This window comes from Phaseolus vulgaris, chromosome 5 (assembly GCF_051622355.1).
Source record: "Phaseolus vulgaris cultivar YP4 chromosome 5, ASM5162235v1, whole genome shotgun sequence".
Classification (NCBI taxonomy): domain Eukaryota; kingdom Viridiplantae; phylum Streptophyta; class Magnoliopsida; order Fabales; family Fabaceae; genus Phaseolus; species Phaseolus vulgaris.
Window position 1 is genome coordinate 6,988,467 of NC_143502.1, and position 27,561 is coordinate 7,016,027.

A 27,561-nucleotide genomic window follows, 5' to 3' on the forward strand; every position below is an offset into this window, starting at 1 on the left:
AAACTCTCTTCCTTCACTGTTATATATCCCAATTTGTAATATCTTCTCCCAAAATAATAAAAGTGAGCTGTTTTTGTTGTACTCGGAGATTAGGCTAAATTGGCCGAACTTCGTTAACAATTTTCTGGTGTGTTTTTCTCTTTATCTCCTTTATTATTCCGCTCTTTTTATTCAATATTATTTGTCGGGTAGCTCTGTTAGGGTTCTGTGTAGAAATTACCCGTTTTTTCCCAACAAGTGGTATCAAGAGCCGAAGGTTCGTCTTGGGTTGTTTGAAATTATTTGTAATATTGAATATTATATTTTGATTTTGTAATGGCAAATCAAGAAGAAGAAGCGAAGGATGTATCCAGAGTGTCGGGCTCCTCGTCATCATGGTCGAGGTTCCCGGTGTCCACTTTGAAATTGGCGGTGGAAATATTTGATGGCATTGGACATTTTGGCATGTGGCAAGGAGAGGTCTTGGACTCTCTTTTTCAGCAGGGTCTTGATATTGTTATTGAAGGAGAGAAACCAGAAGAGGTAGAGGAGAAAGACTGGAGCGTCATCAACCGGTTGGCATGCGGAACTATTCGATCCTGCCTGTCCAGAGAGCAGAAGTATGCTGTAAAAAACGAGACTTCTGCACACAAACTGTGGAAGGCATTGGAGGACAAGTTTCTGAAGAAGAGTGGTCAGAACAAGCTCCTGATGAAGAAAAGGTTGTTCCGATTTGACTACCAACAAGGTACTACTATGAATGCACACATCACTATGTTTAATCAATTAGTAGCAGACCTGTTGAATTTAGATGTGAAGTTTGAGGATGAGGATTTGGCTTTGATGTTGTTATCATCTCTTCCTGATGAATTTGAACATTTGGAGACTACGCTCCTTCACAGGAAGGAGAATGTGTCGTTAGATGTTGTTTGTTCTGCTTTATATAGTCATGAATTGAGAAAGCAGGATAAGATGAAAACCAAATCAACGACATCAGAAGAAGCATTGGTGGCAAGAGGTCGTCAGCTAAGCCAAACAAAGGGGAGAAGAGGGAGGTCTAAGTCTAAAGGTCGAGCCGTTGCCAAAGATGAGTGTGCTTTCTGTCATGAGAAAGGACACTAGAAGAAAGACTGTCCAAAACTGCAGAAGAAAGGGAAGGCTCCGCAAGATGCAAATGTTGCAGAATGCAAAAGTGATGTGGAATCAGATATCTCTTTAATTGTCTCGCTTTCAGCATCATCGTATCCAGATGAGTGGATATTGGATTCAGGTTGTACCTATCATATGTGTCCCATTCGGGAATGGTTCTTTGAATTTCAAGAACTCGATGGCGGGGTTGTTTACATAGGTAATGATAATCCATGTAAGACAGCTGGGATAGGTTCAATCAAGCTGCAGAATCATGATGGATCCACCAGAATTTTGCGGGATGTACGGTACGTGCCAAAGTTGAAGAAGAATCTCATCTCATCGGGGGCTTTAGAATCTAAAGGCCTAGTTGTAACGATGCGAGATAGAATTCTTAAAGCAACTTCAGGAGCACTGTGATGTTGAAAGGCGTGAGGAAGAACAATCTGTATTACTATCAAGGTAGTACAGTGGTGGGGACAGTAGCGACAACAACTTCTAGCTCTAAGAAGGATGTCGAGACAACGAAGTTGTGGCATATGAGGTTGGGACATGCTGGAGAGAAATCCTTGCAAATTCTTACCAAACAGGGATTGTTGAAAGGTACGAAGGCTTGCAAACTTGAATTTTGTGAGCATTGTGTTCTGGGAAAACAACGAAGAGTGAAGTTTGGCACTGCAATTCATAATCTCAAGGGTATTCTGGATTATGTGCATTCAGATGTGTGGGGACCTGCCAAGACTCCATCAATCGGAGGTAGGCATTATTTTGTCACTTTTGTGGATGATTTTTCCAGGAGAGTTGGGTGTTTACTATGAAGAACAAAAATGATGTACTTGAAATTTTCCTTAAGTGGAAAGCTCAAGTTGAAAACCAGACAAGAAGGAAGATTAAGGTTCTCCGAACAGACAATGGAGGAGAATACAAGAGTGATCCGTTCCTGAAGGTATGCCAAGATTGTGGCATAGTTCGGCACTTCACTGTTAGAAAAACACCACAACAGAATGGGGTGTCAGAGCGTATGAACAAGACATTTGTGGAGAAAGTTTGTTGTATGTTGTCTAATGCTGAGTTAGGCAGAGAGTTTTGGGCTGAGGCTGTGACATACGCTCAACATCTCGTCAATCGTTTGCCATCATCTGCTATAGATGGCAAAACCCCGTTAGAGGTATGGTCTGGAAAACCTGCAACTGATTATGATTCTTTGCATGTTTTTGGTTCTATTGCATATTATCATGTGATTGAATCAAAGTTGGATCCTCGGGCAAAGAATTCTCTTTTCATGGGTTTTAGTCCTGGAGTGAAGGGATACCGTTTGTGGTGTCTAGAGGCAAAGAAGACGATTATCAGCAGGGATGTTACCTTTGATGAATCTTCCATGTTAAAGAAGGTAAATCCAGAAGGAGTTAATAGTACTCCACAACAGGTGGAGTGTGCCCGGAAGCAGGTGGAGTTTGAGCCGACAGTGGTGATCCCAACACGAAATACCACAAGTGACTCTCCTATGGCAGAAGAAGAGTCAGATGAGGAAGAGGTTCCTACCCAAGAATCTCAACAGCAATCAGCGCCAATTGCAGTTAGAAGACAAAGACGAGATATTCAGAAGCCTACTCGTTTCATGGATTTGGTTGCCTATGCACTTCCAGTTGTTGATGACATTCCATCCACTTACCCATAAGCCATTCTGAGTTCAGAGAGTGGTAATTGGGCAGGTGCGATGGAAGAGGAGATGCAGTCTTTGAAGAAGAACAAGACGTGGAAGCTGGCACAATTACCAAAAGGTAAGAAGGCAATTGGGTGCAAATGGGTATTTGCAAAGAAAGAGGGATTTCCTAATAAAGAAGATGTTCGCTACAAGGCAAGGTTGGTTGCTAAAGGCTTTGCTCAGAGGGAGGGAATTGATTATAATGAGGTATTTTCTCCAGTTGTTAAACATTCCTCCATTCGAATTTTGCTGGCCTTGGTAGCACAGTTGAATTTGGAGGTTGCTCAACTTGATGTAAAGACCGCGTTCCTACACGGTGATTTGAAGGAGGAAATCTATATGACTCAACCAGAAGGATACAAGGTTGATGGTAAAGAAGATTGGGTTTGTAAACTTAGCAAATCATTGTACGGACTGAAACAATCTCCGAGACAGTGGTACAAACGATTTGATAAGTTCATGAAGGATCAGAAGTACAAGAGAAACAAATATGATCATTGTGTGTATTTGCGCAGACTTGAAGATGGTTCCTACATTTACTTACTCCTATATGTTGATGATATGCTGATTGCAGCAAAGAGCCAAGTTGAGATTGACAGGTTAAAGGCTCAGTTGAGTAAAAAGTTCGAGATGAAGGATTTGGGGGAAGCCAAGAAGATTCTCGGCATGGAGATAAACAGGGACAGGGAGAGGGGAAAACTTTGGTTGTCACAGAAGCAGTATTTGCAGAAGGTACTACAACGTTTTGGTATACACGAAGATACAAAACTTGTAAGTACCCCACTTGCTCCTCATTTGAAATTGAGTAGTCGTTTATCTCCGACGACTGATGAAGAACAAGAATACATGGCGAAAGTCCCATATGCAAATGCAGTTGGAAGCTTGATGTATGCAATTGTGTGTACAAGACCAGATATTTCACAGGCTGTGAGTGTTGTTAGCAGGTACATGCATAATCCGGGCAAGGGTCATTGGCAAGCTGTGAGATGGATTCTACGGTACCTCCAAAATACCTTAGATGTAGGATTGACATTTGAGCAAGATGAATCACTTGGTCAATGCATAGTTGGATATTGTGATTCTGATTATGCAGGTGATTTGGATAAGCGACGGTCTACAACTGGCTATTTGTTCACTTTAGCAAAAGCGCCAGTTAGTTGGAAGTCTACCTTGCAGTCTACGGTGGCTTTGTCTACGATAGAGGCAGAGTATATGGCGATTACAGAGGTTGTGAAGGAAGCCATTTGGCTTCATGGGTTGCTTAAAGACTTGGGAGTTGGTCAGAAACAACTTGAGTTATATTCTGATAGTTAGAGTGCTATTCATTTAGTAAAGAATCAAGTCTTTCATGCACGGACGAAGCACATAGATTGTTCTCCAGAAGATTCACACTACGGAGAATCCTGCAGATATGCTCACCAAGGTGGTTACAAAGACCAAGTTTGAACACTGTTTAGACTTGGTTAATATCTTGCACATTTGAAGTTGGCGCCTGGAGGCGCAAATTTGAAGCACTGCAAAGTTTGTTTTTATTATGTTTTGAGAAGATTTGTTTTAAGTGGGACTTGAAATTAAGCCAAGGTGGAGATTTGTTGATTTTGGCTTAATCCCAAGTCCCACATCGGTGAGTTCATTGTTTGGGAAGGAGGTTTGAGGGTTATAAATTAAACTCTCCTCCTTCACTGTTATATATCCCAATTTGTAATATCTTCTCCCATAATAATAAAAGTGAGTTGTTTTTGCTGTGCTCGGAGATTAGGCTAAATTGGTCGAACTCCATTAACAATTTTCTGGTGTGTTTTTTCTCTTTATCTCTTTTATTATTCTGCTCTGTTTATTCAATATTATTTGTCGGGTAGCCCTGATAGGGTTCTGTTTTAGTGGGAAAATTACCCCTTTTTTCCAACAATTAGCTAGTATGAATTAGGTTTAATTCACTTTTACCAATGAAAATTCCCTTTCTTATATGTTATTTTAGTTTATATTACTATTTGTTGTGAAATTTCCTACACACTTTTCAGACTTAAATGTAAAATTTGTAAGAAAAATATTTGCATAAGATCTAATAATATATTATTAATGGCTTCTTTAGCTGTTAAGATCATGTTTTGATATATAAATATGTGATTTGACCAAATTTTACTGACACCAATTCAGCCACATATTTCAACTTTCTGATATCTTACGTCTACATCCAATTTTTTTAGTTAAACTGTATCACTTTCTTTTTTGGGAATTGGTTCATCTGCAGTTCCAATTTGAACCCTGAAATTTTTATTCAACACATTTACCTCTAATATATTAGCATAAAACAAAAAAATTAAAGGTGAAAGATCTCGTGAAGTTATTTTCAAACCACAGAGTCCTGAATCCCTTTTCATATAAAAAAAATTAATGCAATCAAAGGATTTACATATAATTACTTTAATCAATTAATAATTTGTTAATCCCAATAAAATTCAGATTATTTTAAATAAGGTATCACTTTTTTTACATAAAAACGTTGTTCGATAAAATTAATGAATTGCTCATTTTGAGAATATGGTTAAAAAAATTTAACCGAAATAAATATTATTTGTTAGGCTTGTTTAATTTAATAAAAAATAATAATATAAAAATAGGGTTATAACATCAATATCAAGATATAGAAAGCTATTGAAGAATCATTCATACTTATATCTTATATGATTGTATTTACCAACCCTTAATAGATTTATAATACACTTAGATAAATAGAGTGTAATTAAATAAAATGACACCAACTTTTATTATTTAAATTGTTTAAAATAAGATCAAATAAGATGGATTTTATTTTATTTTAGTTTATTTCATTCAATTTACTTTTAAGTATTTGATCATAAATATTCCCAACATAAAATAATAATAAATTAATTAGATTTAGGAAAAATTCTGCTTATCTTTCCTAATGTTATACTAAATGATGTTCACCCCTCTAACTTTAAAATACTATCTCTCATATTTCTTTTAATTAATAACATTAGTTTTTTATATTTTTAATAAAGTGATAGTCATCTTTTTTTTATTTTAATAAAAGAGTACTACATTTAAGGAAAGTTTAATAAATAATTATAAGAATTAAAAGTATAATTGTGGTCGTACAAAAGGGACTGAGAGAACTTCTACCTGTTGAACTCTGCTTCGGTCGGTCAATTCACACTTCTCTTCGGACTTCATGTGTTTCCTTAAAATCATTGAGAAGTTGACTATAATTTTCATTATCAATAGAAGAGCTGAAACTTATTTTCTTGCCTTGTCATTAAACAAAAATTTACTTATTCTTCTTCTTCACTTGAAAAGGAGCTTGAGGAGTTATCATTGTAAACTCTTCTTGATTTTCCTTTCTTCTCATGCTTCTTGAAGTCTTTCCTCTCTTTGTTAGGACATTCAGTTTTAATATGACATTATTCACCACATTCAAAGCAAGTATATTTGTTAGAATTAAAATTGATAGGTGTCTTGCTGTCATACCTGTTGGATAAGTTATTTTTTATATTTCTCTTCTTGAGGAACTTTCTGAATTTCTTGGACAGCAAGCTAAATGTTTCCTCTTCACTTTCAACACTTGAGTCTTGACAATTTTTGTTCCCAACAGACTTCAGTGCAATTGTCTTCACTCTCTTATCCTCATTTTCTTGAAGATTCAACCTATCCATCTCCAATTCGTTCTCTTTTAGCTTTCCAAATAATGAGGCAATGGTCATGGAGGTGAGATTCTTTGATTCAAATATGGCAGTGACTTTGGGCTGCCATGACCTATCAAGACACTTGAGAACTTTGATGTTGAGTTCCTATTTATCAAAAGTTTTCCCAAGACTCAAGATGATTTACTCCGTGGGTAAACCGTTTTTGCACTTCAACAATGGTTTCACCCTTCTGCATTCTAAACATCTCATACTCTTTTATGAGAGTATGTTTTATTGCTCTTTTCACATCATTTGTCCCTTCATGAGTCATGATGGAAGAGGCCCAAGCCCAAGCCCAAATACAAGTTCAAGCTTCAGCTCAAGCCCGACAAATAGAAGATATGGGCCAACTAAGCATCATTGGATGTCTTTCTTTTGTAATTACTTTTGAGTATTTTTAGTAGAACATAAAGGGAGGTGTAGACATAAATATAAGAGGTGCAAATGTATACAGCTAAGCCACACCTTCCATGTGACATAAAAAGAAGGTGTAGGTGTAGATTTAGGAGGTGCCAAAAAAAAGAAACCAAGTCACACTTTCCTTGTGACTAGGAATTGGCTCCAAATTCAAATGCTTCTCATTTGAATTTACCTCCACTTTCTTTTGAATTTCCAGCCCTCTAAACACTATAAATAAGAGGGCTTGACTCATGTATTTGCAAGATTAATTTGAGTAATGAAATGCTGCCAAAATGTGTCATTCATACTCCTTGCCTAAACTCTCTTAGGATTTACGTCTTTTAATCTTCAAACCTTCACCTACAAAGAGAGTTGGCCGAACCTCTCTCACTTTCACACTCTTCATGCACCTCTAAGGCTTGCACAACTCTTAGGAGAGCCTTATTCCATCTCAATCCATGGATGCTTCCACAAATTCCATATCAAAAACTCAAAGATGAAGACCTCAAGCTATCATTTGGTATCTAGAGTCATGGTCTTCAAGAGATAAGTGTCTCTTTTCATTTTTATGTTTGAGTTCTTCTTATTTTCGTGTTGTTCATCATTTGTTCATGTTGTCTTGCTGTTTTTTGCTTTTTAATTTGATTTAGATGTTGTTCTAAGCATTTCAATCAGTACAAATTGTTCAAATTGTTCTTGAGCTTCCTATTTTCACATTTTGTGTAGGAATCTATGGTGAATTGTGTTGTTGTTTTGATTTTAGGTTACTTGAGTCTTGTTTGAATTTTTGTTCGGTGCAATATGATGTTCTTGAGTCATTTTAATTTCTGAATCTAAATCATGTTTTGTCTAGTCATGTATTTCCTAATTTGTCATCAATTCTATGTGTTGCTGAATTTGTTGATGATTTTGGTTTCTTGATTTACTTTGAGTCCAGATCTGTTTTTCTGAAATTGTTGATCCTTTGGTGCATTTTTATTTTAGTTTGAGTTCATATTTGTGTGTTAGATCCACACAAATTCATATAACATCCACTCCATTGTCTTTTTGAAGTTTCTCATTTTGTTTTTAATTCCAGAATTAGGACTCCTCTGTTTTTACAAATTTTGTTCTGGCTGTTTTGTGTTATGAAATTTAAATACGTTGAAAGAAAATTCTGAGATTCTGGATTTCAGTGGTTTGATGTGTTAGAAAAAGAAAAAAAAAATCAATTGAAAAAACAAAATAGAAAAAAATGATAAATCATACAAGAAAAGTGTGCATTCTGGCGCCAAAACTGACGGTAATTGGACAGTGATTTTGAAAAATTTATCACAATTAATTGGTGCATAGTTTTGGTGTGATTCCAGCGCCAAAAGTTTGCTAAGAGATTGAATCGGTTTTGTTTAAATTTTCAAAAGCAAATTCAAAATAGCCAGCTCAGCATAAATATTTCAAGTCACGCTTTCTGAACTTAAAATTTTCCAGTAGTGCTGTTTTGGTTTTTCAAATCAATTCTAGTGCCTTTCTTTTGGTTTCTTTTGTGTGATATCCTTTGTTGAGTGCCTATTTTTATTTGCTTGTCCAAATATCATTCTAAACTCTTTCTAAGTTGTGTCATATCATCAAATCCATTTGCTGTGGTACTGTTTTTAAAATTTAATTTGTTTCTTGCTTTCTTTTCTTGACCTCTAAATTGTTGGTGGATGAATTTCAATTGGTGCTTGTTAAGTGGAATTTGACTTTGTGGTGAGTCTAGCTCTACTTAGTAGGAACTGTTTTGGAGAATTTAATTGCTTAAATCTTAAGAGGTTAAGGCAAGGAGCAGCAGCAAACACAAAATACAAATACCAAACACATACACTTTGAAGGACACAACAAAGAAGAGCAAATACAAGCCATGAAGTGCATAGATTAGAAATCTGAATTTTATGTTTGTGTAAATTCAATTTCTTTGTATTCCTTTGAGTTGTAATTACATTCAACTTTGTTTAAATTAGTGGACTAATCACGATTAGACGGTGAGTGTGTCTTCAAAGGCTCAAAGTGTCTAGAAGCCTCACCTAGGAAACGTCTAGTTTAAAGTTTTGTAGATTAGGAATCTTTAATTGTGCTTAGTTTTGCTTAATTGTTTACGTCAATTACTTGTATACCTTTACTTAATTGTTTTGTTTTGTTAATTGCTTTGCATTGTTTTCTTTGCATAAAATTTGACTTTTCATTCCTCATTTTGATCTAAGTAATTTACTTAGAAAAAGAATTGTGTGAAGTTTCTGAGGGATAGTTTTTGGCTAAGGCAAGACTTGGTACTTAAGAAGTCATAGTGACTCACCTCTCTTACCTGGAAAGCTACCTTCACTACTTTCCTCTTCTTTCTTGAAGTAAATTACTTTTATTCACAAATCTTTAGTCAGGTCAACTCACTCCTCTAAATCTAATGAAAGTAATATGAAGTCCATCAAATCTCTTTTAAAACAACTTGCCAAGGATTTTCAAACACTTTCATATAGACAATTGGAGAATGAGGCCCAAATTAAAGAATTTACTAAAGAAAAGGACGAAAATTCTCAAAAATAAAAATAAAAATCATTCTCATGCATCTACTTCTCAAAACCTTGATTTTTTTGGGGAGGATAATCTTAGAATCAATGAGTATTATCATGCACCCTCTAGGAGAAATAGAAGGGATAGAAGAGAACAAGAGGCCCTAAGAGAGGTTAGGGTAGACTTACCTTATTTCCATGGAAAAGAAAATGTAGAAACCTACCTAGATTGGGAAATGAAGGTAGAACAACTTTTTGCTTGCCATAGAGTGAGTGAAGAAAGAAAAGTACCCCTAGCTACTCTTAGTTTTCAAGAAAACGCTATGTATTGGTGGACATCTTTAGAAAGAGATAGGCATCTTCATAGGGAGCCTCCCGTAGAGTATTGGAATGACCTTAGGGGAGCCCTAAGGCGCCGCCATATACCCTCCTACTATAATAGGGAGTTGATGGACAAGCTCCAAAGACTCCAACAAAGAACTATGAGTGTAGAGAAGTATAGGCAAAAGATGGAGCTATACATGATGAGAGCCTCCATTAGGGAGAATGAGTCCGCCACCATAGCTAGATTCTTAAGTGGGCTAAATGTTGAGATAAGAGATAGGGTTGAATTTCTACCTTATCAAGACTTGAATGACTTGGTTCAAATTTGTATCAAAGTTGAACAACAAAATTTAAGGAAAACTTCAAGTCATAAAGAAGGTTCATACTCCAACTCTTATCCAAAAAGAGAAATTAAAAGGGAGGAGAGTACATCTAAGGAAACACCAAAAGAGACTCCTAAACCCTTAGGCAAGGATACCTTCACTCCACCCATTCACACTAGGGATGTCAAATGTTTTAAATGCTTTGGAAGAGGACATGTGCAAGCACAATGTCCAAACCAAAGAACCTTGTTTTTAAAAGGAATAGATGAATATACTAGTTGTGAAGACGAACCTAGTGAGAAAGAAGAAGAAGGGGGAGATGATGAGAGAGTGAATTCTTTAGAGGGGGAATTATTGATGATTAGAAGAACCCTCAACAATCAACCTAGTGCAACCAATGAAACACAAAGAGAGAACATCTTTCACACAAGATGCAAAGTTTTAGAAAACATATGTTCTCTCATTGTTGATAGTGGTTCATGTTGCAATTGTTGTAGCACTAGGATGGTTGAAAAGTTAAATCTACAAGTAGTTCCTCATCCTAAACCTTACAAATTACAATGGATCAATGAGAATGGGGAACTAAGTGTAGATAAACAAGTGAAATTCGAGTTTTCTATAAGTAACTACAAAGACAATGTTTTATATGATGTAGTTCCTATGGAAGCTTGCCACATCTTATTAGGTAGACCATGGCAATTTGACAAAAAAACCTTGCACAATGGCCTAACTAACGAGATAACTTTCACTCACCAAGAAAAGAATTTTATACTTTATCCCTTATCACCTTCACAAGTGGTAGAGGATCAAGTACAAATGAAAAAAAAAAGGAAGAAAATTAACAAAAATAGAAAACCAAGAAAAATCCTTTAGGGAGAAAAAAGAGTGGGAGAAGGTCATTCAACAAGAAGAAAACATTAAAAATACATTTGAAAATATGATTCTTGTTGAACAACCTTCAAGTCTTGTTAAAGGAACACATAGAAAAATTTCTAAAGAAGTTAATAACGAAAATTTAGAAAAAAAGAGGAAACACCTAGAAAGAAAAATTTTGTACTTCTCTTTAAAATTTTATGAAAAGTTGTCAAACACAAAAGAAAAACAAGAGAAATGGCAACTTAGTAAAATTGATTTTCAAACTAACACCTTTGCTTTGTTTGATGATTCCCATAGGTGGACGTTTGATCCGGGATGACGAGCCTAGTTTTCAAAATAAGAATAAGGCTGTTGTTCGAGATCAAACCTGTGGATCTGAGGACAGATCCTCTCAAGAAGGAGGAGATGGTGGAAACCATCCAGCCACATACCTCCACATAATGATGATGAAAAAGAAGCATTGGATTTGAGGACAAATCCTTTTCAAGAGGGAGGGGATGATGGAAGAGGCCCAAACCCATGATAGAAAAAGCCCAAGCCCAAGCCCAAATACAAGTTCAAGCTTTAGCTCAAGCCCAACAAATAGAAGATATGGGCCAACTAAGCATCATTGGATGTCTTTCTTTTGTAATTACTTTTGAGTATTTTTAGTAGAACATAAAGGGAGGTGTACACATAAATATAAGAAGTGCAAATGTATAAAGCTAAGTCACACCTTCCATGTGACATAAAAAGAAGGTGTAGGTGTAGATTTAGGAGGTGCCAAAAAAAAGAAACCAAGTCACACTTTCCTTGTGACTAGGAATTGGCTCCAAATTCAAATGCTTCTCATTTGAATTTACCTCCACTTTCTTTTGAATTACCAGCCCTCTAAACACTATAAATAAGAGGGCTTGACTCATGTATTTGCAAGATTAATTTGAGTAATGAAATGCTGCCAAAATGTGTCATTCATACTCCTTGCCTAAACTCTCTTAGGATTTTGGTCTTTTAATCTTCAAACCTTCACCTACAAAGAGAGTTGGCCGAACCTCTCTCACTTTCACACTCTTCATGCACCTCTAAGGCTTGCACAACTCTTAGGAGAGCCTTATTCCATCTCAATCCATGGATGCTTCCGCAAATTCCACATCAAAAACTCAAAGATGAAGACCTCACGCTATCAAGTCACCTCAAGAGTGTCTCACATTTCCTTTGCACACTCACATTGAGATACCCTGAAAAACTCATCAAAACTTAAAGCAGATGTGATAATGTTTTTAGCAATGCAATCATATTGAGCTTTCTTGCTTTCTTGCTCAGGCCATTGAGACCAAGATTTTTCAAAAATAACTTTTTCATTTTCAACCATGGGAATAAAATGTCCATTTTTAATTTCATTCCAAATACCTTTGTCAATAAATTCAACAAAGATTTTCATTCGTACCTTCCAAAATTGGTAGTTCACACCACAAAACAGTGGTGGTTTATTTATAGAAGCACCTTCCCCAAAAGGTAGTTTATCAGCCATCAATTCAGAACTTTTGATCAACTTGAATATCTTTCAAGAACTTAGCTCTTGATGCCAATTGTTAAAATTGAGGGTCTTAAACAAGACGAGGGGTGAATTGTTTTCAAACGTTTTTCGAAAGTTTTGAAGGTATGAAGAAAGTCAAAGAAGAATCACAGCCAAAGGAATCAAAGAACACAAGATAAAAAACACTTTTAGTTTAATTCCAGAAATTCAACCGGTTGTTTCTACGATTCAACCGGTTATTTTTATCAGCAAAATGTAAAAACAACTAAAAATAGATATACAAGAGTTAAGGGAGAGAAAGAATCACACAAGCAATTTTATACTGGTTCACTCTTATACTAAAAGCTACATCCAGTTCCCAGAAACCTCTGAGTATCCACTAAGTAATCAAAAAACATATTACAAACACACAACCACCAAAGAAGTGGTCTTGATCCCCTAAAAAACACACACTTCCTTTGGCACACCATAAACACACCACAGATTAGAACACCCTCTGACTCTGTGAACACCAGTACTTACAGAATTACAAATCAAGAAGAAATAGGATTGATCACACCTGGAACACATCAAATCAAAGTACACAAAAAAATCCTACTTCACTCTTAGAGAAATATCTAAAGCCTTAAGCAATCTTGGAGAAAACTTGATTTCAAAAACTGATCTTGTAACCTTAATGCTAGAAGCATATAACAAAACATTTATACTCCAATTAGCAGTTGAAAACATTTATTATAAAAGCCAAATCAGTTTCAAATCATTTGAAGCAGATTTAACAAACTTAACAAAATTTTGTTAAGACGGTTAAAAAAACAGTTGGTTGTTTTGTCGAAATAATCGATTGAATTTGTTTGACAACAAAGTCAACCAAATTAAAATCTGCCAAAACCACTTTCAAAAACCTTAAGTATGAAGCAACCGATTGAAATGATAAAACAACTGGTTATTTTTCTGTTTTTTCATAAAACACTTTTTTTCAAAAAGATTTGAATTAAACCAGTTTTGGATTCAACTTAAGAGTGAATTAACAAATTCAAACTACCCTATAACACACCCAACAAAGCTACAATCAACCTTCAAGCAATCCATGGAGATTTGGAGTCATCAAAGCTCTTCTTCAACAAGATGATTCTGTAAAAGCTCTTGCTCAGCTCGGGCTTCCGCTTGTAGCCTCTCTTGCTCGACCTTGGCTTCTTCTTGGATCCGCTCTTGCTCTCGTCTGTGCTCCTCGTTCGCCTCTTGGAGGGCCTTCATGGCATCGATGAGTTGTTGTAAGACGGGGGCATCACTTCCTTCAGATCCCTGCGGGCCTTGCCTTGTGTTTCTCATCACGTCAAAAGGCTCAATCACGAATAAGGATGAGATCAAGTTTTATCGGCCCCACGATGGGCGCCAAATGATCTTGCTGGTTGACCTCGGTTGGATTGGATGAAGAGTTGCACTTCTAGTTTGTCTCCTCTTGGTGCACTTGAACAACGCTTCGTTGGGACAAAGGGGGCTCTACCTGTTGATCACACTCCGACGATCAAGTCAGTGAGAGCATACAAAATAAGTATTCCGTTTTAGTCTTAAGTATTCAGAAACAACGTACCTTTACCGGGATCTCAAACCCCTTTTATAGATTTCCCTTCAACAACTTCTACTATTGAGAACATAATCCCAACAGAAAACATATAATCATAACAGAAAAACCACATGTTCACGTACAAGAAAATATTGTTTATATGTGCACCATTATTCTCGAGTGCTAACAACATTATTCTCAACAGCTTTTATTTGCATTTAATTAGTGTATGTGTTATAAACAAACAGAATATTCCTTTTATTTTAACTATCTTTTTCGAGTTGTCTTACTCCAGCGCTTGGGCTAAGCTCTTGGCCCACTCTTTGGGCTCATGTTAGCCCAAAAACCGAGATAACCATATCAAAGTGTTTGGACCGAGGTCCCGAACACTCCTATCTAGTACATAAACATATTCCAAAACTTATTTCCCATATAAAATTAGAGAAAATCAAGTTGAATTAAAAATAGTTAAAATAAAACTAATACATATAAGCAACTTAAAATGCATACTAATCCTAAAACTTATTCCTTATACAAAATTTGGACAAAATTAACTTATATTCACAAAAGATGTCATAATCACGAAATGTAACCATTGAGGCTTTACTTGTGTACCGGGATGACCGATCAACCTAGTTCGAGAACAACTTGTAACCTTGAAATGGAAGCAAACACATGTACATAAAAATTGCTTATCATTAGATGAACATGAAGTAAAGGAGACAATCACCATATCAACATTCATAACAACAAAATGATGCATATTCATGGGAATAAACAAACGTAGAAAACATGTAAGAAACAAAATATAAAAACATTTCTTCTTCAAAAATACAAAACATTAATCATATAAAAAAAAATCCTAACACTTTTTTTAGCATATATGACAATATTCCTAACATCAAAAGTAGAAAAGGCTTCAAGTATCAAAACAAGAAAACAAATGTTATATCCTATAAAATGAAAATAAAATGAACTTATATAAAAATAAACAAGCCCATAAATCCAAGTAAGAAACACAACCTCCAAACATTTTTCTTGTCTTCAATAACGAAACATAAACCGAATAGAAAAAACAAACTAGAAAGTTTTACATTTTCTTCAACTTATATGACAATATTTCTAAGAATAGAAGCATAAAAACAGGTGAGTATCAAAACATAAAAATTTTATATCACGTATAAAATGAAAAATAAAATAAACTAATATCAAAATAAGAAAATCTAGAAAAGCATGTAAAAAGCACAACTCCAAAAATGAAATTTCTTCATCAACGAAATTAACTAAAAAAAAACAACCTTTATATATAAGCTTACATTTTCTTCATCTTAAATGAGAATATCGTTAAAAACAAAAGAACAAACAAAACAAAACAAAAAAAATAGAAACTGAACATAAGTTCACTAAAAAAAACTTTTTAAAGCACGTTAACGAATGAACCAATAGAAAACTCTCATAACATCATAATAGACTCTTGAACACTATGTTTAAGAGTTGTACCATCAAACTCTTCGATACCCAATGTTCATGCTACAGAAAAAAGGAGTAAAAGAACTTAAAAAATAAAAAGGAAGAAAAAAATAATAAAACTAATAAAATTCACACATGTCGAAAAAGGAGGAGTGAACATTTTAAAATTTGTTCTTCGAATAAGTAATAACAAAAGTACTACCAACTAAAAAAAAAACAATAAAAAAACATGTGTCGGTCATAATAGCATAACAATGGACATTTTGAAAAAATCAACACCCAAAATCATAAAAAATATGAAAAGAAACATGTGGGAATTTTTTTATGTAATTGTTGTTGATGTGTAATCGTGAGCCTCTTTCTTTCATTATCTTCTACCTGGTATCGGGTGACCCGACCCATCTCGGGATCGGGTTTCAAATGCATCTTTGAAGAGATACAAAGAGTCAGTGAAGTCATAAGCTGAAACACATCGCTGCTTTTTGCATCAATGGCGGATCTGAAGACTGATACTTTGCGCACCTACGCTTACCTTCTTATCTACATTGCTCTCTCCAGTGGCCAAATCTTCTTCAATAAGGTTATCGCCAATCACTTTAAACTCATGCACTGTCTTCTCCGTTTGTTGCCTGTAAAAAAAGCGAAAATGCTTTTCAGAAGTATATCGCGAAGATCGCTCCGTGCTGATTTGGAAGCCAGGATTCGATGTTCTGTTTGCGTGTTTCTATTTTAATTTGTTTGCTTCTGTCTGTGAATTGTTTTGCCCAAATTTGCGGCGTGCGTTGTTGATTGGAATTGGATATGATGATGAGTGATTTGTCAGTTGAGATTGTTAGTGGTAGTTGGGCATTTTGTTCAAACGGAACGGAAGCGTTTTAATTTGGCTGTTTCTGGAGTTTGGTCAGAGTAAGAGAATTGTGCAAATTTTCTTCATTTTTTTCTGAAATTTTGATGTCGTATCTCATTCGTTTAATGATGTCCCTGAATTGGTAATGGAAGAGTCCCTTGTGTTAGAGCTTGTCGTTTGGATTTTTTATTGTGGTTATTTATGGTTTGGGTGTCTATTGGAGTGATTTTTTTGGAAGTACTATTCTCGCCTGTTTGATCCTAGATTTATGCTTAGTTTGTGAGTGATTTCATTTGAGGAATTAATAATCGAGGAGAAAATGCTTAAAAGCTGTGTTGTTATGTAGCTGATGCCTAATTTGTCTTTTCAATTTGTGTCTGCAGTGGGTTTTGTCCTCTAAAGAAATTAACTTCCCCTATCCTCTGGGGTTGACTCTACTTCACATGGTCTTCTCCTCTGTTCTGTGTTTCACGTTAACCAAGATTCTGAAGGTATGGATCTGTGCTTGGTGTATTGAGCTATGTAATTGGTTTCTGTCATGTAATGCAGGTTAATGATCTGTTTCTTACAGGTTATGAAGGTTGATGAGGGAATGACTCCTGAAGTGTGAGTACATAAAGAAGCATTCTATAGTTAATGCTTGATTTAAAATACGGTTTTATATATGGAACAATTTGATTGTTATATTTCTCTGGCTCTTGGTGATGACTCTTGGTATTTTAAAAGTGGGATCTTATGACATTTGCTGATTGAGAATACTATTATTAAAGAATTTCATAATATGGTTGTGCGCCTGTTATCTTTGATCACACTTATTATACATTGTATTTTGACACCATCTCTAATCAGTGTGAGACTTTGGTTTTTCTCAATATATTCTCTTACGTTCAACACTATTAGGCTTAGAATAGTATAACATGATGAGTGACCCTTTTAATAGATTTAGGATATATATTAGAATTGAGACAGAGAAGGAAGTCAAAGTTTGTTCTGTTTTCAATACAATGATTGTTACAGTAATAGTGTGTATATTGTGCTGACTAACTAACAGTGCTAACTGATTAACTAACTTACTAACTATTACACTCCAATAATTATCCACTCTAGATATGGAACTTAGGAAGAAGCAAAATCCTTACGAATATATCCTTTTAAGACACATGACATGATTGATCTGTAGAAAATAAGCAATAATATACAGTGCATGGTTATAATTGAAAGATTTTCTGTTTAAATACAGATGATGTGATTGATTTGGCAAACTACTGTTGGTATCATGTAATGAATTGCAATCTGCAAATGTCATTGGGATGTATGAATGAACTACTGTAATTCTGTACCACTTAATAATATGATTGACACGATTCAGTGAAATGTTTATTTATTTTTTTAGCTTTCCTTTTACCAATTGTCATCAAAGAAATTAAAGAGTTACCAATTGTCACATGATTGTTCATTGTTCTTTTGATTTTTCAATTTTTTATTCACAATTCAAAAATTAGCTCGGTGGTTCTTGATTTAAATTGTTATTCTAGTGTAGAGCAATCTATAAGGTTTAAATCGTTGTTTTGAATTGAATTTCCTTGTTCTATTTCCTTTGTATCCCTTGTACCTTTGTGAAACACATGCTAGTTGTGATATAACAATGGTAATTTTGTGTAACCATAAAAGAATACTTTTTTTCAGGGATGAGACATCAGCATGAGACTTTGATTTCTAGTTAACTGATTTAAAATGGATAGCAGTATGTTGTGTTGCTATTTCTAGACAAGGATTCAAGTCATTTATTTAATGGCTGTTCTGTAAGTGAACTTCTTTGTTTTAGAAGTTCATTTGCAATGTTTTCATTTGAAAAGTAGTGTTAATCCTGTGACAGTGACTGGCTCCAGAAATTTCTGCATATTTGTTGATTAGGTTCTTTGGACATTTTAATTGATATTTCTGTTGTCTTTTACATGGTTTAGTTTATAAGAATGAACTGGGTCGGTTGAATGCTTGTGCCTGTTCATATACATCTTGTATGTATGTGTCATATATATGATTAACTTCAAGTCTATCTACCGTAATAGTTTATCGTATTACAAATACATACTAGGACTGCAAATTCCAGTTGTAATTATACCTTTATTGTTTCAGATATGTTACTTCGGTAGTGCCAATTGGGGCCATGTTTGCGATGACTCTTTGGCTGGGAAATACTGCCTACCTGTACATTTCTGTTGCTTTTGCACAAATGCTGAAGGCAATCAGTAAGTTTTAGTGATCTTGTTGATTATTGATAGTCGTTAGGTATCTTTGTCCATATATGATATCTGCCAATGGAAAGTGTAATCACAAAATGTGTATCGTGAGACATTTAAAACAATCAGATCTATTAGTTAAACAACTCGCATTAGTTGTACAATATATACCATATAATGATTTTATATTTACACTGTTTCTCCAATATGGCAACTAATTTAGTTCTGCAATTGTCAATCACAGTGCCTGTAGCTGTTTTTGTGCTTGGAGTAGCTGTAGGACTTGAAGTAATGAGCTGTAAAATGCTATTAATCATGTCAGTGATTAGTTTTGGCGTCCTAGTAGCTTCTTATGGAGAGATAAATATAAACTGGGTTGGAGTAGTTTACCAAATGGGAGGTGTTGTTGGTGAAGCTCTGAGACTTATCTTCATGGAGATTTTTGTTAAGAAGAAAGGTCTTAAGTTGAACCCTATATCCGTGATGTATTATGTTAGTCCCTGCAGGCAAGTGTTTCTTTTAGTAATTTCACTTACTGTTACAAAAATGTTTGAAAAAAGTTTGTGTATCGTGCATTAATTCCTGTGAAAATAATTTTGGATTCTTCTGCAGTGCAATTTGTTTATTCCTTCCTTGGATATTTCTGGAGAAGTCAAAGATGGATGAACATGGACCATGGAACTTCCCTCCTGTTTTGCTCATCCTAAACTGCCTTTGTACTTTTGCTCTAAACTTATCAGTTTTCCTTGTTATTACACATACAAGTGCTTTAACCATTCGTGTTGCTGGAGTTGTCAAGGATTGGGTGGTTGTCTTACTGTCTGCTGTTCTGTTTGCTGATACAAAGTTAACAATTATCAATTTGTTTGGTTATGCTATTGGTGAGTATCGGATTCTTTTTTGTCCTTTTACATTTTCCAGTCTCATTAGATATAGCCAGTGAGATTTTTTCACAATGAGAAGGCCTTAGAGTACTTCTACATATTCGACTGTCCAGGAAATATGATGGCCCAGTATTGGGTGCTCCCTGGAAGCCTATGTGTCATTAGCTTATACACATTTTAAAAGCTCATGGAAGCAAAGACTTCATGTTGAAAATTAATATGAGCAAATCTAACATGGTTGGAGATTAACTATTAGGATGTTATTGATGGTGCAAAACTATATAGAGATTGTATTAATGGAAATTGAGTATACAAGATACAGTTAAGTATAAAAGCAGAAGCTCCCTTGCTGAGCAATGGATTCTCTGCCAAAAGCTATAAGTGAGAACTATTAACCATACTCTCTCTTACTTAGGAATTATTTCCTTTCATAATATTCATTTCTTTCTCCACAAATGACTTTCCCTCCTTAGCAAACACCTTCCCCCTAACTAATTTAGGTCTACGCAAAATTAACCATGTCTGTATGCACAGTTCTATATGATTTCCTATTACAGTAATTTCTCTCTTTTGAAATCCCTTTTTTAGGATGAGAGTGGAAAGTGATCAACATCTTTTTTTTACTATTTCCTGTTGGTCCAAGTGGTAAGAAGCTTAGTTCTTCTTCAATAATGTCTTATGTTCAATTGTTGTGTATGATAAACTAGGTGCTGAGATAAGTTTGCTCCCCTAAGAGAATTCCCTGCTAGTCGATCGGGATATCAAGAGTCTCAGTCTCAAACCAAAAAATATTTCATATTTTGTTTTTGGTTTATTTTAGATGGATTTATAGTCATTGATGTACTAATCTGGAGTGTGGACTGATAAATTTGTTGATTAAAAATAGCGAAAATGATTCATTTTAGACGGAATATTTCTTAGAGAAGTATAAAGGGTATACTCAAAGCAAAAGCTAAACGATGCAATGTAATAGTTCTAATAATTGGAAGTCTTAGATTAGAAGCAATCATGAGTAATGTTATGTGTTGATGAAGAAAAGGGATCAGCTTTTCTAACCATTTTTTAATTTTTTATCCAGCCATTGCTGGGGTAGCAGCATATAATAATTACAAGTTGAAAAACGAAGCCTCTCGAGACACCTCAAATGACACCGACCCTGAATCTTCCCAAAGTCAAGAGTCTCGACCTTTAACAAGTAGATAGCTGCTGTCTTTCACACGAGGTATGTAAATAATGTATATGAAATATAGTTCTTATTCCCACAATTTTGCTTCCTCTTATAGATTATTTCTTTGTATATCTTCCAGTTGTCCATGCCTTATTCAGAAGTTGATGAGACTATGTAGTAGTTTTTACATAATGTAGCAAGAGGGTGCCTTTTTCAGAAGTTGATGAGACTATGTAGTAGTTTTACATAATGTAGCAAGAGGGCATCACATGTTCATCCAGTAGATAAAAGTATACGCAAGCATTTTTTGTTCAATCTTATAACAATTTCAGCTAAATTTAGATCGGGGGGTAGCAATGTGCTGATCCAATTTAGTACACGAAGATGTAAAATACAAATTTCATCCTTTAAAAAAGAGGTGCTTGGCCACGGCATTTGATTTTTGAGGAATTTGAAGTTATTCGCATTTCATAGTACTTATTTGTTTGTAACAATTGCCATTCAATCTTAGCGGTTCACTATTTCAAGTTGAATGATCAAAGATTAAAAGCCCCTCCACCCACTATTTATTATTATTGGACAAATGTCCGGTAACAGCGGTATACAGAGCAGTTTGTCAGACAGATGAAAACTTGTAAAAATTATTTGTTTATTTAAAATGTATTGATAGTATTCGATATTGAGACATTGTTTCATTGTTGGGAATATTTGCTCCTGTGTATTCTTTTTTTAATTTGGATACTGTCATTGTTGTATTTTGTGTATTTATCTCATCGTCTCTCTCTAGTTCAAGAGTTATAAGGGAAGACAAAAATAATGTGAAAAAGGGCATGTATCGTGTATTTTGTAGCATGTGTTTATGGAGTTACTGCATTGTCCTTTTCGGCATATATATTATTGCTGATTTTCATTTGTGATAATCATGCTGTTTTTTCATTCAGTGGATCCGTCTGTGTACTTGAGGGATAGGAGGCTTGAAATTTAAAGTCTAGATCTTGTTACAGATAACATGGGTTAATAATTTTCATTGGTCATATTTAGTACTTATCATACATGATAATTGCATGATATAATTTTACACTGCCTAACAATTTTCATGAATGGTAAGTCCTAAATAACTTTACACTGTTAAATAACTAGTATTTTAATCCATACAACGTATGAGTAATTTTTATATTATTTAATAATTTAAAGCTAAAATACAGTATACAAATTAAGCACTTTGAAATTTATAATGTATAACGACAAAGAGATTATTCTCATTTGGTTTACAGACATGTTAGATTATTTTACCCTTTAATTATTATTTAAATTACCTACTATTTTCCTTCAAACTTTCGGTGTAAAATTAACCATGTTAATTAACTGTTTAATATAAAAAGAAATCAATTTAATTTAAAAAATGAAAATGCATACAGATTGGCATGCATATATTTCCAGTAGTTTTTATAAATAATTTAAATATAGTAAGATTTTTAAATTGTTTAATTATCATAATGCACACGAATAAAACATACGTATTGGTCTATTGTTAGTTTAACGGTGAAGGGATGGGTTTTTAGTTCAAAATAAAATGCCGGGAGTCCTAGGTGAGATAAATGGTGAGATGTGGGTAGGAGTATGTTTCTTTGGAGCCTTTTTAGTCTGCCTGGTGGTTGGAGGTGGTGGTTACTACGCTTGGTGGCGGGTTGAGTGGTTGGTGATTTATGTAGCGATTTTATTGAGTGTTTCATTTTTCTTTTGTAGGTGTAGTTTTTGAATGTACAATTTCGTGACCTTTTGAATTGTTCAATCTTAAATGTTAGAACTTGAATTTCGTGACCTTTTGTATTTCAGAATATAAAATTTTAAATCTAAAATATGTATTTCATAATGTATAACCCAAAATACATATATCTATTTTAGATGGTAAATTCCGAAATATATATTCATAAACTTATTTTTATCAAAAATATATATTTTTGAAGTGTACAATCTTAAATGTATTAATGTATTTTGGATTGTATAATTCAATAAATGTTTATGAATCTGAAAATACTTTTAGAATGTATAATCCAGAAACACTAATATATTTTCGATTCTATAAAAAGTTACCGGACAATCTAGAATGTATTAATACATTTCAGGAAGTATTTTCTAGTTTCATAAATACATACTGGAATGTGGAATATCAAATATATTTTTTCAACAATAGGTTTGTCATTCACCCTCACGAGGGTTGCAAGTTTAAAACATGAGGGCATGGAGTTGTAGAATGCAATGCGGGTCCTAACATATGCATGAATGCATTGTTGCAAGCTCAGATTGTATTGGGACAGTTTCTTCCTGCACTCCATGATTTTTTTTACCTCCATAAATTTTTAAAATACTAAAATTGTTCTTCAGTAAAAAGATGAAAATTAAAGTTGTTTCACATTTTGTCCGTGGGTGAAAAAGAAGGTGCATGGTGTGGTGGTGGTGTGGTGGTGGTGCAGAGTGAAAAAGAAGGTGCTTGGTGTGGTGGTGGTGGTGCATGCTCCTTGAAGTGTTGTTTGAGCTGGTGGTCGATGGTGGTAACGTGCTAGTGCGGGTGGCACTGCTTCTCATTCTACTAAGTCGCTAGATCACCGAATTACACAATTCGATTATTTACGTATAAAACAAGAGTGTTTTGGATTAGATAATCCGTAAGTATACTGGATTCGAAATGTAGCAAAATCACATTTTCGGATTGTATAATTCGATATTAAATAAACTATGGATTACACAATCCGAAAGACAATTTTGAACTTGATATATGGCTTATAGATTACAAAATCTGAAAGTCATTTTGAAACTTCAAATATGACTTACGGAATACACAATCCAGAGCTCATTTCGCTGTCAAAATTTGACTTACGGATTATGCAATCTAGAAGTCATTTTAGAACTTCAAATTTGACTTACTGATTACATAATCCAAAATATATTTGCTATTAAAATGTACCTAAATACATAATTCGGTGCCTATTTCTGTGAAGGAGCACAAACGCTTTTTAATATGCAGAAAACTAGTAAAATTAAACTTACTAACCTGTGAATGAAAAGGGCACTAATGAATGATGGGGAAGGAGAGTTTTACAAAGGATGAGAACTTTGAAAGAAGAAGAATTTGAGAGAAAGGGTGATGGAGAGAAGGAGAAGGCTTAGAAAGAGGTGGGAGGGGATGGCTGCGGTGCGAAGAGTGAAAGAGGCGCACTGAAACACAATTGAAATTAGGTCAAAATAATATTTTTATTTTTTTACTGAAGGGTATAATAGTAAATGCTCTGCAGAAGAAGATAGGTGTCAATCTGATTAGAAATTAGTATATTAATCAAGACTTGTGCTTTTTGCACCCCATAATAAGAAAATAAAAATACTAAAATATTCTGCCTCGTGCATCGTGCTATTGTTGCCATTGTCGTTGCCGCTTTTACTACCATCACGCACATCTCTGTGTTTCCATCGTGTTTCACTCTTAGCCTCTGTTTGTTTCCGAGCACAGAAAAGCGAAAAATCACTGTTGCCAATGAATAAAGAAGAAAGACACGTAATAAAAACAAAATAACACAGTAATCGAAAAAATCTTTCTGCGCAAAACTTTCTTCGCAACAATGTGAAGAAAGTTATATATTATATATATATATTAATTAATTAATTTTCATTTACTTTTTTACCCTTTTATTTTTATTATTTTTATTTAAAATATAATTATTATTTAAATATAAAAAAATATAAACATTATAAAAAAATAATTAATCATATTATATATAATAAATTATAAATCTAAATAAAAATAAAAATAATTATATTTTTAATAATTAAAAAATAAAATTATATAATAACTATATTAATTAAAAAAAGTAAAGATAAAAATAATAATTTTATTTAATATAAAAATAATTTTTTTATCAAATATTTATAATTATAAATATTTAAATAATATTTTAATTAAAAATAATTATAGTTTATTAATAAATATATAAAATTAATTTTTAATCATTTCTAAATATAAGGATAAATTTGTAAACTTACATTTTTATCAATTAAAAAATATATAATTTCAATCACATCTATCATATTATTCACAAACTTTTCTCAAACTTTCCACTCTATTTATCTTAATCCAAACATCCTAACTTTCTTTACACTTTCCCTTCAAATCATAAATCCACTCTCTCATTTCCACTCCCTAATCCAAATAAAACCTTAGATCAAAAGAAGAGAGGAAGAGAGAATTGTTTAAAAGAACTCGTTTTGAAAAGCTATCATTTACATTATAGAAAACTTGTTTTGAAATTCTATTATGGAAAGTTGGTTCCAAAACGCATTTCACGTGTTTTGGAAAAATTATTTTGGAAAAACTTATTCTGGAAAGCTCGTTTTAGAATGCATCATATATGTTTTGGAAAACCTGTTTTAGAAATTTAGTTTTGGAAAGCTTGTTTTCCAATGTATTTCGTGTTTTTCAGAAAACTTGTTCAGTAAATCTTATTCTAGAAATCCTACTCCATAAATTTTGTTATAAAATCATGTTCAAGAAATTATGGAAAACTTGTTCTAAATAAAATAAAAAATACATTATAAATTATATATTCCAAAATATAAAATAAAAATTTATTTCGAATTGCAGAATTTTCAAATGTATTTTTTTATAAGTTAATACATTTCCATATTTTAATGCATTTCCAAATCTAATAATCCAAGTTCAGAATCATATGTCCTTGTGCGAAAAACATAACATCTCCTAATTTCAGTGTCTTTGTATAAAGTGCAAATGTTATCATAAAACCAACAGCGATTTGACCTTCCACCATTATCAAAAATTCAGTGACACCATGTTGTGTGTGCATTGAGATTGATTCACCTTTTTCTATGTCTAATCATGGTACAAATACACCAAGACCATTCACTCCTGGAAAATCAATGACAAATGCAGAGGTTAATGCAACACTTGTTTGTGGTGTTGCCAGCTACAAAGCTAAAGAACACATAGTCATTTCCAATGATTATTTCACAAATTTCTTCTTCTACCCAATCAATTTTGACTGATATTCAATAAAGGATTTTAAACTTCATTGCCCTTTTCACCATTTGCTTACTGTGCCAATATCTGAAAGTGAATTTTATACGAGGATTTCGAAATCTGAAAGATTATTTTCATATTTCATTTAACCTTCTGGATAGTTATATTTGAAAGTGAGTTATGAGTTTCAGATTTTCATATCTGAAATAGTGTTCTCTAAATGATGTTGAAGATTGAGATTCAGAACTCATTTATATGTTTATTTATATGTTTGCTTATGAATCTTAACATCCAGAAAGTCATTTATGTTGTTCAAATAAATTTTCGATGATAAAATCTAAAAATGACATTAATTTTAAATTTATACTTTATAATTTAACTTCCAGATATGAGAATGCAAAAAATTTAAATCATTAAAAACAAAATAGAAATTTTGCGCATCAATATGTTGTAAATTTAAATTGAGAGCCTAACTATTTTACCTGGACCCTTTATGTCTGCTACACAATTGCATTCGTCAAGGGGGAAAGCGTGGTCCATGTGCCTCAACTCTGAAAAGCATTTTTTTTTTAAAGTATTTTATAGTTTAGAATATATAATCCGAAAAAACAAATTAAAAATTTATTTTAAATTATATATTTTAAAAAATATTAATATTTAACTTAAACATCTTCAAATTACACAATTCAAAAATTAAAAATCCAAAATTAAAACTCAAAATCTTAAATAACAGTGTAAATTTGGAAATTTCAAATTTATAGGAGTGCAGGTTGAATTTATAGAGGGGGATTAAGTCTTTATTTAGTTTGGTCGAACAAAATTTTAATTTTAATTTATAATATTTATGTTTAAATATTTTAGATTGAAATTACTTTATCATGATCTAGGTAGTCAATGATGATTGCAGCAACCACTATCACGGCGGAGCGGCACTGTAGTGTGATGACGACTTCCCGGTCACATTTTAAAGTCGCGGTCATTGCAACAACGCTATTTTGTCGGGGACAGACGGCATGAAATCCAGGAAATTAAAAAAATGCTATCATTTGGGTGTTCACATTCTTTTTTGGTTTTATAGATTATATATGTGTATTATTAATAAAAAAAGGGAAAAGAAAATTAAAACCTGAAACAGGATAGTTATGATCTGATAATGGATTTTGAATTATACTTCTCGTTTTGAAATTTTATATGTATATATATTATTAATTATTTTGTGTACTTGCATAGATGGCCTATATAGTATCTTAAACCGATTGTCCACTTGTGGACATACCAGTTTTCTTTTCACTTCTCGCTTTAACTCTCTTTCTTTAATTGCTAGTTAGAGCTCGGTCGGGGTTGATCTAAAAAGGTACTTCAGCGATCAAATAAGTACTTTGTGTGAAGTGTGTACAGTGAAAACTGATTGAAATGTACCTTACACATCTCAAAATGGTTTATTTATAGTGTTTAGTCATGGGTCCCTGCTGTGATGGGTCGAATCTATCAAATATCAGTTGTTAACTGATTTATAGCATGATCCCTTATTTATAGGAAGATATATTGGTATACTTGTATATTTTATATTTGAAGAATATCTTCGATATTTTTCATTAAATCAGTGTTTAGCTGATTTTTCAAAGATGTCATCCGGATTAGGTGAGACATGATCATGATTCGTAGATAATTTCCATAGCTATAATTTATTAAGTGTCTTAAATGTATTTTGACACGGTTGTTCAGTCATTGAAATCGAGTGACTGGCTCGTCCAATACCGACCGATACATTTTGTATAGATGATACCAACATAGTGGATATCTTGTTATTCCGCTTTTGAAGTCCACATTTGTCTCACTTACTATGATAATAATATTACATTTAGATATTCTTAATTTTAATAGTT

At 33.6% G+C, this 27,561-nt stretch overlaps 1 protein-coding gene across 1 annotated transcript; it reads left to right on the forward strand.

Annotated features, from left to right (window-relative positions):
- The first annotated feature begins 15,787 nt into the window (after positions 1–15,787).
- Positions 15,788–21,356, forward strand: LOC137835004 (Nucleotide/sugar transporter family protein). The gene is made up of 8 exons (XM_068643298.2): positions 15,788–16,090; positions 16,741–16,848; positions 16,929–16,963; positions 18,494–18,606; positions 18,842–19,103; positions 19,210–19,478; positions 20,560–20,703; positions 20,789–21,356. Exons 1-7 carry the CDS (start codon positions 16,001–16,003, stop codon positions 20,682–20,684), a joined length of 1,002 nt encoding a protein of 333 aa, XP_068499399.1. The 5' UTR covers positions 15,788–16,000; the 3' UTR covers positions 20,685–20,703; positions 20,789–21,356.
- The last annotated feature ends 6,205 nt before the right edge of the window (positions 21,357–27,561 follow it).